The following is a 12923-nucleotide window of genomic DNA, read 5'->3' as shown; positions in this document are numbered from 1 at the left end:
CCTGTGGAGTAGTTTAAAAGTCTTCTTTTTCAAATTTCAGTGTTAAGTCTTCTTTTTCAAATTTCAGTGTTAACTCTCTGAATATCCACTGAAAACTATTTCATTAATGTTCAATAGCAGATCTACAGTTCTAGATGTGACTTGCAATTCAGAGGGCCCAACATGCAAGTATTTTCTGGTGCACAGTCTTATGCTTTAAAATGCTCCAGCTTAGAGCATAAAGTAAGTGCAGAACTGATCTTCCTGGCACTATTCCAGCACAGCTGAAATTAATTACAGCACTTCGAATGAAAGGCGTAACAAAGAAATAACTGAAACCTTTTCAAACTAAGCATGTCTACCATGTGAGAAGGATTTAATCACGCATAGCTGAGGTGTATGAATTAGTAGCTCAGGCCCAATGGATAATCAAACAGTTAGTGTGGGCAAATAAACTGAAAGACCAGAGAAACAGAAAGGTTTTCTAATACATATCACGTAACAACATCAGAGATGCAATTATATAATAAAGTCACCCCGACAGATTTCCTGGAGATGTAAAACAAATAGTATAAAGCACGGAGCCACAAGACCTGCAGCAGGAAATCTTTCCAGATATTGCATTTTTTCATGGTTGTGTTATTGTCTAAATGTATGTGTATGTTTGTGGGTGTAGATACTGCATTTTTTCATGGTTGTGTTATTGTCAAAATATATGTGTGTGTCATATACATATACATAGATATAGATAGATAGACAGATAGACAGACAGATAGATTAGATAGATAGATAGATTAGATAGATAGATAGATAGATAGATAGATAGATAGATAGATAGATAGATAGATAGATAGATAGATAGATAGATAGATAGATAGATAGATGGATGAAATTTGTCCTAGATTCAGTCAGGACAGGGTTAATTTTTTACAGTAGCCAGGAAAGGGGAATGGCTAGACCCTAATGTTATTCAATACCATCTCACATCACTTGTGAGGGGTGGGGGTAAGGGACTTGCTTCACCATTTTCTGTGGGGGGAGAAAGCATGGTGGGTTAGAAAGTCTGGAACTGGTTTACCTTTTTACATTTACATTGTTTCTTTGTCTTATATGTTTTGTTATTAATATTATTGCTGTTACTGTTGGTTTTCTTATCTCATTGCTGTTTCCAGTAAGTTGTGCTTATCTCAACCCATGATTTTCACCTTTTTGTGCCTCCAGCTCTCAACTTCATCCCTGGAATGGGAAGGGAGAGGGGAAGCAAGGGGAGTGAGCAAGTAGAGTCTGGTTTGGGAGAGTCTCAGTGGGGGCACTGAACTGGAGAGTACTATTCCTAAACCATGACCAAATTATATATTAAATCTCATAAGGCATTTGAGAACCTGGGGTTCCATGTTATATCCTCTAAATACATATCAGAAAGACTTAAGAGGATTACAATAACCAAATCTGTAGTGGTCTGAAAAACTACAAGACAGTAGACCACATTATTTTTTTTCTAGAAAGTGATAGATATGCATCAATACAACAAGTTATCTGAGTAATATGTAGAAACATTGAGAGTCCTGCTGAATTCTGTGTCTAACAGCTTTTCTAATGTTTTCATTTTTAGTCCTTTATAAAGTAATCAGTCATACAAGATGCAGCACTGCAGTTCAGAAATGCTACACTAATTCTATTGAACTAGTCAATTTACATGATTTGGACTATATGAGCATACATGGGATTACCTAAATGTATGTAAACGTATATAATATATATATACACATACAAAATGCTCTTTGGATAATGAGAACTATAAAAATGTGTGAACATGTATGTATACAAAGATTTTTGTTTCCCTGATCTCATCAGGAGACCGTTCATTTTCTCCCAGTTCTGAACTTCTTCCCAGTTAGCGCTGATCCCGAAACAGCCTCTGGGAAGGACTGCCTTCATGTTTTATATGGTTCTGTCACTGGCTTTTGGCTTGTCTTTTATTTTTCCCTTTCTTCAGGAGCCACACAAACCTTTACAAAATGAAAATTATATCTTTACCTACATTTTGGGTACCTTAGGTTTCACCCACAGTTGGCTTGATATTCCAGTTGGTATGCTTTTATAACTATACTATTCCCATTCCCTTAAGCATGGAAGTACTATCCTAGCTCATATCTCACACCTGTGGTTTCAACCGTTAAAAAATTTGTTAATACAGTTTAATATGTAGTAAAAAACGCAATGAACAGAGAACACAATTTGTGGTATTTTAGAAACTTTTTCTTCCAGAAATTGTTTTAAATTGATACCAGTAGCTGCTTGTACAGTGCCTTTGCTCTTCAAATATAGGGAGCTCATTGAAACTGAGAGCCAAAACCAAGTCATTCCACACTTGTATTTTTAGTCCTGAAGTTCACTGTATTTGCCAAATCTGGGTTTTCCAGCAGCAATGCAAATGGAAAGAGTTTCTCCATATTGAAGTATCCATAGAAACTGCAGGGTTTATGTATTATATAGGACATTTTGCCCAGCCTCTTCCATTACTCAAAAATGAAGGAACAGCCAATTCTCTAAATATATAGACTCAGTTACAATAAATTTTCCCAAAACAAACTGACATAAAAGACTAATCTTGAGCTTTATAAAACTGTGATGTATTGATTTACTGTTCTCACATGATGGTGCACACAGATACAGTATATATTCATACTTACCAAATTAATATCTCTGCTCTAAGAACATAAAGCAGCTTACCATTTGTACCAGTGTTTTACTTAATATTCAGTAAATAAAGAGGCAAACTTTACACTTCAGCACTGTAGTAGAACTAGTGTATTCATGATCTAGAAATGTTTATATCTTTATCTCAGTTTTAAGGTAACAGTCCATATGATACAAATTTTTTTTCACGTCCAAATGTGCACTTTGGCACTAAGTTTTGTTTCAGCCTAAATGAGAGCCTAGGTCCATTTCGTACGGAATCTTCCATCAGCAGCTTGGGATGGGGCAAAATACACTGTAGCTAGAGTTTTAGGAAGCACCAACATGTCTCTGACTAACAGAAGATTGCTCAAGTCCATCTCCTCATGTAACATACCCCCACCCATGACAGCACACTCTTTATGCTGCAGCTTACAATCAGGCTCATGTTGCAGCTGCACCTAAAGACATTATGTAATGAATACTCCTTGGTAGCACTGGTTTTGATGGAACTTTCCATAGTGAATCTTAAAGAATCTCACCAGTTCAAATGATGCAAAATAAATAACATTAACAAGAACAACAAGAATCACTCTGTCAAATTCACATGGGAAAAAACTAATTAATAAAAAGCTAAATTAATAAGCACTAGAAACTACCTAGTCTGAGTATCCTGGTTCCCCAAGGGAGCCAGTACTTGTTTTCCTGATGCCACAGGGAAATGTGCTCATTTCAGTAATTCAAAATAGATCTAATTCCTTTCCTTTTTTCCAGCCTGGCTAGGTGCTTTTCTTTCCTTTCTTTTTTTTTCAATTGTGAGATGTTGGTCTGAAATAAACAAAATTTTTTCTACTAGGGGAATATCTTGATGATTCCCAAGAATGCCAGTTGTGTGAAGCATCCTGTCAGAAGTGCACTGGACCTGAGTCAGACAACTGCATCAGCTGCCTACTTACAAGGTAATTATCTCCTAGCACAGAGCAGTACAAAGATTTCACATCATCATCTGGAGAAGTGGCTGTATTGTATTTCGCACTAGCTTACAGAGTCAACTAAAGAAGCAAGCAATGACTAGGGCAAACAAAACCAGGACAAGTAAGAAAACAATTTTTATGGGAACATGACAGTTGGTTACACAAGCAGGTAATGTTTAGCAGCATGATTCCCACAGATAAAGAAAAATTCCTTTTAATATGTAAAATAGCCTTGCTTTCATTGTCATCCTTTTGAAATCATAATTGCTGGAATCACAGCAATGAAAAAATTAACAAGAATCTAGGGCATTTGCACAGCTATGGAGCTTGGCACAAGGCATGAATATGGACGCTGAGGCTAGCAATAGGCTAATTTGGGAGATATTCATAGCACCTAAACATCATCCCCTAGCTGAGGTGTTATGCATGAATTAGGTTGATATTTGTAAACTGCCGTGGGGAGTGAACAGAACTAGAAAGAAGCTTCTCCACAGGACGCTGCAGATCAGAGGTTTGTGTTTAGGTCATCTCACACATAATCCAGGAGGCTACTGGTTTAAAATTCATGTCCTACTCATAGCTGTAGTCTCACACCAGTAACTGGTTCTGTTGCACTGGATTGCATTGTAGCCAGTTGATATTTGTGCTGGTATGAAATCAGGATCAGATCCTGTTAAGGCAAGAAAAAAACTGACCAAGCAATCCTGCAATTTGCCCCGAAATTATCTATGATATGACTATGCTAATGAAAGGCACACCAGGATCAATGGAGTCCAAACAAATTCATAATTGAGAAAACATTAATTAATTAATAATTAAGGTATTGTACATCAGAAACGACAGCAGAGGAAATCAAGGTAGAATTTTGGAGGGTGGAGTGGATTTCTCCCATTCACAATGGCATTTAAATTAGATTGTCTGTGCTTCCTTGCAACCTATATTGTGTACTTTACATAGAGTTATTTGCAAAGCAAAGAAGGAACTGAACATTATTGTGCTAAAACACCCAGATGTTTGCAGTGATGACATCTTTGTGATCTCTTGGAAGGGTGCTGCTGTAGCCCCTGTGATAAGTTCTCTAACAATTCTAAATTTTGGTATCTAAGGTTTCAAAAAAGTTTCTGTGATCCTTCTGCACATTATGAAAGCTGTTAGAAAAAAACATATTAAATGGGAAAGCCTATAGTAAAAAGAAAAATAATAAAGAAAAATCTTGCCCAGAGGTTAAAGAGTTCCATATGAAAATTCAGCATAGATGTCATCTTATTTCGTAATAAAATCAGTTAGATCATTCGACAAATGAAATTGCTGTTACCAATTAAAAAAAAAAATAAAGAAAAAAAAAAAAAGAAAAAGAAAAGGAGAAAAAAAAAAGAAGAAAAAAATGGAATTGTGTTTTTTTCTCCAGCCAAATTGATTTTCACAAAATTCTTTGTCCGTGTTTACTGTTGGAGCTACAAAGGTCAGTGGCAAGATCTGACCATTAGGGTGTCTCCCATTAGAGGCAACATAAAAAAAAGCAAGAAAAACTTACTTTACCACTGTGTGAGCTGTCTGTAAGGATGGTTATCATAACAGCCAGCACATGTAGCTGAACTCAGTGCATGCCATATAAGCATAGCACAGCTACCTCCAGTACCTCTGTCACATTGTTTCATTTGCAAAGAAACCAAACAGAAAGGGCTGCATGAAGAAATGAATAATAGTCTCTGGGCATAGATATACGAGCTACAGTCTGCATAGGACTATCTTGCTGTCAGACTCTAGAGTAGAAATACATCTTTGCTGAATTCTTCATATACCCATACAAGTGTCTCCCTGATTCCCTCAAGCAGCCTGCCTTCAACCTCACAAGTATTTTTATTCAATGTCTAAGTCTGCTTTGCCACTTGCACTTCAGGAAGGCATGACACCTTGTTCTTCTACCTTCACACTTCATAAGCCTAGACTTTTCAAATCATGGTAAAATTTAAATGGTTTCAAGACATTCGAGTTTTAAACTCTGCAGATATTTTCTCTTTTCAGAATAAATCCAACAATGATCATAGCAACTCAAATTTACGAAGGCATATTCCAGACATTCTTTAATGCCATTGTCTGGCTCCAAAAAAGCATGCATTTTCTTAATATTACGGAGAGCCTACTGTTGCCAAGTGTACAGAAAAGCTCAAAGCCTGTACTAACATCCGGTGCTCAGCTTTTCTAGAAACTGATTCCCAAGTCCTCAGATACAAAAGTGATCCAAGCAGTTAAGTGTGGAGGATTGCAGCCTCTCTTTTCTTACTTTCTTAATTACACAAACACTGTCAAAATTTAGCCAACTTTATTTTATATTCTTTTAATACTCAAATATGAACTGATGCTTTTCTATTTTTCTCCAAGCAGATTAAAACAGTAGACATTAAGTAGCAGTGAAAAATGGACCATAAATGTCTTCACATAAAAGAATTCTTTAGCAAAATACTTAATTATCCAGTGAAAGGCGAACATTCAGCAGCATAAGTCCTAAGTGTTTGTAGATATGTGTCCTGATTCTGGACAGGACAGAGTTAAGGACCTGGAGGTTATTCTATACTACCTCACAGTAGTTCTGGGGGCAGGCAGAAAAGAGTCCCTTTCCGGGTCATGTAGCATGGCGCAGTCAGGTGTTGTTTGGAGTTCCACAATGGTATAGTGATAAGCACTCGCATGTGAGTCTTTTGCCAGTTGTACCCTTTGTTATCAATATTGTTGCTGTTCCTGTTTGTTTTCTTATTTCATTGCTGTTTCCATTAAATTGTTTTTATCTTAATCCATGTTCTTTGCCTTTTGTGCCTCCAATTCTCCTCTCCAGCCGGCTGCAGGGGATGGGGTTGGGGGAGTGTGCAAGCAGCGCATGGTTTGGAGTGTTTTGGTGAGAGCACGAAACTGGGGAATACCATTGCTAAACCACGACAGCCTTATTTGGTGCCCAATGTGACACATGAAGGGTTGAGACAGAAACAGATCTGCCCAGAGTAGGCTGGAGACAAATTTGAGCTAAGAATTTCTTGTATTAGGTCCAGAGGCACTGGTTGCAATATTGCTTGGTCTGCTCACATGGTTGTGGTACCTAATCATATATGTATTTCCATATATGCACTTTATGCTCCTAGCAGTGTTCTTTTTCAGAGGACAGAGAAAGATCAGGATTACTTTGTTGCCATACTGTGTGATATCAACTTATGACATGATAACATCAGCGGCAAGGAGGGTCATTTAGTATATTCAGTGTGGCTCTCCTACCCTTATCTCGGGCACTACCTTTGAGAGGCCATTAACAATCATACTCGGTGGGGAGAACAGGGGTCAGTGATTTTCCCCAGCTTTTTCTTCTTCAGAACTGTTACAATAGCTTTTGAGAATTTTGAATTTCCTGTGGATGTTAAGGAAAGTATGCTCTTGTTGCTATGTCTCCTATGTCTCCTCAGTACGGTCTATATCATGTTTAGAGTCAGTACAGTGAACACCAAGTTTAGAGTCAGGACAGAGTTCAAAGAAGGTCATTCAGAGATTGACCCTGAGGGCAACTAGTCATGAGTGGTACAGAACGTGGGAGAAAACGGGCCAGTTTTGGGGGAAATTGTCTGCTCCAATCATTAGGAAGTTCATCCATAAGCAGATACAGGACCCTGATAAAGTGACAGAATATTTGCAAGGAAAATGCTGTGGCAACTCCTTAAAGGAGCAACTTACTGAATTGTGCTGGGCCCTTGCTACTATTTATTGGGACACTACTTGTCACTAGACCACACTCAGTGAGAGAAGGACCAACAGGTCCAGGAAAGTGATTCGTCCCCTGTACTCAGCCCTGGGGAGGCCATACCTGGAGTACTGTGTCCAGTTCTGGGCCCCTCAGTTCAGGAAGGATATTGAGGTGCTAGAGCAGGTCCAGAGAAGAGCAACAAGGCTGGTGAAGGGACTTGAGCACAAGTCCTATGAGGAGAGGCTGAGGGAGCTGGGGTTGTTCAGCCTGGAAAAGAGGAGGCTCAGCGGGAGACCTCATCGCTCTCTACAACTCCCTGAAAAGAGGGGACCTGCCCTCTTCCTGGGACCTGCCCAGGAAATTCAGTTTTTAGGAGTAAAGTGGCAAGATGGATGTAATAAGATTCCAACAGATGTGGTCAACAAAACAGCAGCTATTTCCCCAGCAAGCAGCAAAAAATGAAACAGAGGCTTTCCTAGGCACTGTGGGTTTAAGGAGAGTGCATATTCCACATTATAGTCAGATTGTAAGCCCTCTCTATCATGTGACTCACAAGAAGAATGATTTTAAGTGGGGGCCTGAAAAACAACAAGCTTTTGAGCAAATTAAGTAGGAGATTGTTCATGCAGTAGCTCTTGGGCCAGTCAGGACAGGACAAGATGTGAAAAATGTTCTCTACATTGCAGCTGGGGAGAATGGTTCCTTCCTGGAACTCCTGGAACTCCTTCTTGGAGTCTCTGGCAAAAAGTACCAGTGGAGACTCAAGGATTCTGGAGTGCTGGATTGACTGGTGTTCTGGAGTCAGAGATACAAAGGATCTGAGGCCTGTTACACCCTAACTAAAAAAGACATATTGGTAGCTTATGAAGGGATTTGAGCTGCTTTAAAAGTGATTAGAAGCATAGCTCCTCCTGGCACCCCAGCTGCCAGTGTTGGGCTGGATGTTCAAAGGGAAAGTCCCTTCCACACATCATGCCACTGATACTACGTGGATCATGCTGATCACATAGCAAGCTTGAATAGGAAACCCTACTCGACCAGTGATCTTGGAAGCCATCATGAACTAAGCTGAAGGTGAAAATTTCGAACTCTCATCGTCAGAGGAGGAGAAGGAGGTGACACATGCTGAGGAGGCCCCCAAGTTTAATCAACTACCACAAAATGAAAAGCAACATGCTCTCTTTACTGACATTTCCTGCCCTATTGTAGGGATACATCAAAAATGGAAAGCTACAGTATGGAGTCCTATGTCATGAGTCACAGAATCTACTGAGGGACAAGGTGGATCAAGTCAGGTTGCAGACCTGAAAGGCACTCAGCTAACTTTAGATATCACTGCATGAGAGAAATGGCCAGTGCTCTACCTTTGCACTGACTCGTGGATGGTAGCAAATGTCCTGTGGGGTTGGCTAGACTGATGGAGAAAGATTAATTAGGAGGATAGAGGTAAACTTACCTGGGCTGCTGAATTGTGGCAAGGCGTCACTGTCTGGGTAGAGAAGATGGCTGTAAAAGTACATTATTGTAGATGCACACGTACCCAAGAGTCGGGCTACTGAAGAACATCACAACAATGGACAGGTGAATCGGGCTGCCAAGATTAAAATATCTCAGGGGATCTGGACTGACAGCATGAGTGAATTATTTCTGGCTCAGTGGGCCTGTGATGCCTCAGGTCATTAGGGAAGAGATGCAACATAGAGATAGGGTCATGATCAAGGGGAGGACTCAACCATGCACACTCCCAGGTTATCTATAACTCTGAAACGTGCTGCAATCAAGCAGGCCAATCTAACCCTCTGTAGTATGGTGAATGATGACTGAAATATAAATATATGGAGACCTGGCAGATATGATTACATCACACTCCAGCAAACACGCCAAGCAAACGGTACATGCTTACGATGTTGGAAACATCCACTGGAGGCATACCCTGTGCCTCACACCACTGCTTGGAACACCCCCTTGGGCCTTGAAAAGCAAGTCCTGTGCCAACATGACACCTCAGAAAGAACTGAGTTGGACAACAGGAACTCATTTAAAATAGCCTCATAGAAAGCATGGTGTTGAGTAGATATATCACATTCTCTATCATATACTCACCTCTGGGAAAATTGAACAGTACAATGGACTATAAAAACCACATTGAAAGCAATGGATGGGGGAACCTTCAAACATTAGGACCTACATTTAACAAAGGGCAGCTAGTTAGTTAACGCTAGAGTCTCTACCAATCCAGCTGTCCCTGCCCAATCAAAACCCCCACCAGAAGGGGATAAAGTCTCTGTGGTGCATATGAGAAATATGTTAGGGAAGACACTTTGGATTAGTCCTGCCTCAAGCAAAAGTAAACCCATTGTTGGGATTGTTTTTCCTCAAGGACCTGGGTGCACTTGGTAGGTAAAGCAGAGGGACAGGGAAACATGATGTGTACCTCAAGGGGATTAGATTTTTGGGTGAGAACAGTCTGTAATGTTGAGTTGTATAATATTGGTTGCTAAATGACACTGCCACTGTATGCCATAACTACCATGGACAATGAGGATGGACTGCTCCAGATACACCAGCTGTGAGCTCCTGATGCACCTTGCAACCATCTGACAGTACTCCTCCCCTGAAAGACATCTAGGATGGATAGAACCCACAGTCATGGACTAAATGAACTCAGGAGCCATCTTGGAGGGACAACTATTGGCTATGGAAATGACACCTGTTCTTCTGTATATACATATATATATATGTGTGTGTGTGTGTGTGTGTGTGTGTACATATATAGAGATATATATATGTATAATTGGAAGTTGGAATATCTGGGCTTGACAAAGACGGTATAAAATAAGAGGTGGATAATGTCCTGGTTTCAGTCACAACAGGGTTCATTTTTGCAGGAGGGGCATGTTCAGAACTATCTCTCATCATTTCCAGGGGTAGGGGAAGGAGTCCCTTTCCAGGTCGCATAGTATGGTGTGGTCAAGCTGGGAGGCTTCGTGGTATAGTGGTGAGAGGTTAATCATTTGCCTATTGTACAATTTGTTATTAATATTGTTCTTGTTTGTTTTCTTATTTCATTGCTGTTTGCAGTAAATTGTTCTTACCTCAGACTGTGATCTTTATCTTTTGTGCCTCCAATTCTCTTCTCCATCCTGCTGCAAGGGAGAGGGAGGAGTACAGGGAAGTGAATGAGTGGCACATGGTTTGGAGTGTTTCACTGAGAGCACAAAATTGGGGAATATCATTCCTAAAGCTTGACAATATGCGAGTGAAAAAGTACAGCTCCTAAAGGCCAAGATTCAGATGGATGTTTGACTTTATCTACAAATCATTTTACTGAAGTCATAGTACTTTTCAAAGGGAGTCTTAAAAGTAAAACAGGTGGATTATTCATTCACAGAGAAAGACCAAGTTCTGCTTACTTTCTAGCAGACATAAATGACTACTGCATGGACTATGGTATAAGTACATCTAGGTAAAGGATCAAAAGGTAATTTTTCTCAGAAAAAATCTCAAAGAAAAATAATCTTTGAAGTCTAAGATTCAAGTTCAAAACACTTCATATAGTAAATACTATGAATAGGATTGGGAAAACGAAGGATTAAAGTTCAAATACTCTTGTAAATAGAGTGAGGGAAGAATATATTGAGTTTCTTTTTAGCTTCCTTTAAATTTAACGAACAAGTAGTTGCTAAATTTGTAATCATGCTTTATCTTCTTTAAAAGAGTCTTTGACGATGGTCGCTGTGTTGTGCAATGCCCTAGAGGAAAGTTTGAATTCAAAGGACAATGTCATGTGTGCCATCACACCTGCCTGGATTGCAGTGGAAGTGAACCTAACAAATGCACCTCTTGTGGAACAGGTAAGAAATATTTCTTCTTGACAGTTTTTTTCCCCTCCCTTGGCCTCCAAGTTCCCTTTTCCCTCAGCTCTCAGGGCCAGTTTTTAAGAGTCAATAAAATGAGTAGCGCTTTTGCTACCAACCTGTGTCGTAATCTTGTTGTAACTCTGAAGGGTATTGGAACTCAATTTGTTTTTTAAATAGTACAAGAAAACACAACTCCGTATTGTCCTTGCAACTTAATGCATTTCTGTTGGTATATTTTCAAGAGGAGCTACGTTAACAGAAACAGAAAGAACAGCACGGGGCGGGGGGGGGGGGGGGGGGGGGAATGGACAGAAAACCTATGTAGCCTGTTTCTGGAAAAGAAATTTCCATACATGCCTCCCCCAGCCTCTGCACAGGATGTGCTATACTGCAAGTTTGCACAAGCAGGCAGGGAGCCAGGCTACTTTCCATAACATCTGTCTGGGGAAGGCTAAGAAACAAACATGGTGGGTTCCACTGCAGATTGCTGTGTCCCTACAGCTGAACAAACAGAGTTTGCAAAGAGAAGCTTACCACTAACAGACATTTTTATAGAACTTAGGTTGAGAGGCAGGCAAATGTAGTTAGATTTGTGGAAATTCAAAAAAGCAACCCTTCTCCTTTTGAAGCTCCATTTTAAAAATTATTCTGTCTTGTCTCTGTAACACCTAATGGCTGTAACACCTGAGGCTGTGACATACAAGTATGTTAACTAGCCTGAGCTTCCTTTGGAAATAAGTATTTAATTTCTAATATACTTGATAAAGAGCAATTTTTAATGAGCTTTATTCTGAGGACTCACAATGGATTCACAGCCTTTTTAATTTCACCTGCTACTTCCATTTCAGTCCTAGTCATCAGTGTCCCAGGCTTTATTTAGTAATAAGTGTTTAGATTACAAGCAAACACTAGCATAGCTGGCAATTAGTTATACTGATTATGATATTGGCTTTTTCACTTTGGGAAATGTGACTCAGTAGGTGACATTTTCAAACAGTACTTCAGGCCTAATATGACAGCAAGTGTGTATAGTTGTTCCTTAGGTCTGTTCCTTGTTGTAGACAGAAGTTCTTGTGTTTCTGTGCATTAAGAAATGAAGACATTGATGAGATTCACACCCTTAGGAGTCTGGAAAAGTTAATTATAAAAATTTTTGCGTGAAAAATAAAAGAAACAAAGACAGTGCTTCTGCTATTATTGCTATTATTGCTACTATTGCAGCAATTAGTCTCTATTGCTGCAATTATTATTATACTGCAAGCACTTTCAAAAATAAATAATGGTAAGCAAATTCTTGCTCTGCAGTTAAGGCAATGAAATACACTTAGCACAGTAGTGTATGTAATTTATATTGAAGGGTAACCTATTAGAAAACTACCCATGTTACAGCAGATGGCACATGGAGTTATGGGTGTTTCCACAGGTTTCATTCAGAAGGATTTGAAGCAGGGGACCTCCCAGTTCCTGTGCACTACAGAATGCTAATGTACTGATAGCAAATAGCTGCATATTTGCTATTCAAATTAAAATCTAGATGATTCGCTAGGGTAAAGATTACAGTTGAATATTCTAAGGACGAAGACTGGTCTTTTCCAAAGGTGAAGTGAGGCACTTTGCTTTCCTAATAGTAATTCTATACCTGTATGTACAATGCAGTACAAATACTCATTTTTCCTCTGCAAGGGAAACTCAGTTGTGGAAAAGTGT

At 39.5% G+C, this 12923-nt stretch overlaps 1 protein-coding gene across 7 annotated transcripts in view; it reads left to right on the top strand.

Annotated features, from left to right (window-relative positions):
* The window catches only part of PCSK5 (proprotein convertase subtilisin/kexin type 5), a 257820-nt gene that overhangs the window by 200728 nt on the left and 44169 nt on the right, over nt 1-12923 (top strand). For all 7 annotated transcript variants that reach the window (XM_064641610.1, XM_064641613.1, XM_064641612.1 and 4 more), the window contains 2 exons: nt 3515-3617; nt 11074-11210. In XM_064641610.1, coding sequence (XP_064497680.1) covers nt 3515-3617; nt 11074-11210 — 240 coding nt within the window. The remainder of the gene's footprint in view (nt 1-3514; nt 3618-11073; nt 11211-12923) is intronic.

The sequence above is a fragment of the Pseudopipra pipra genome, chromosome Z (genome assembly GCF_036250125.1).
Source record: "Pseudopipra pipra isolate bDixPip1 chromosome Z, bDixPip1.hap1, whole genome shotgun sequence".
NCBI classification, from domain to species: domain Eukaryota; kingdom Metazoa; phylum Chordata; class Aves; order Passeriformes; family Pipridae; genus Pseudopipra; species Pseudopipra pipra.
The sequence above is the reverse complement of the archived record's forward strand: the minus strand, read 5'-3'. Positions and strand labels throughout refer to the sequence as shown.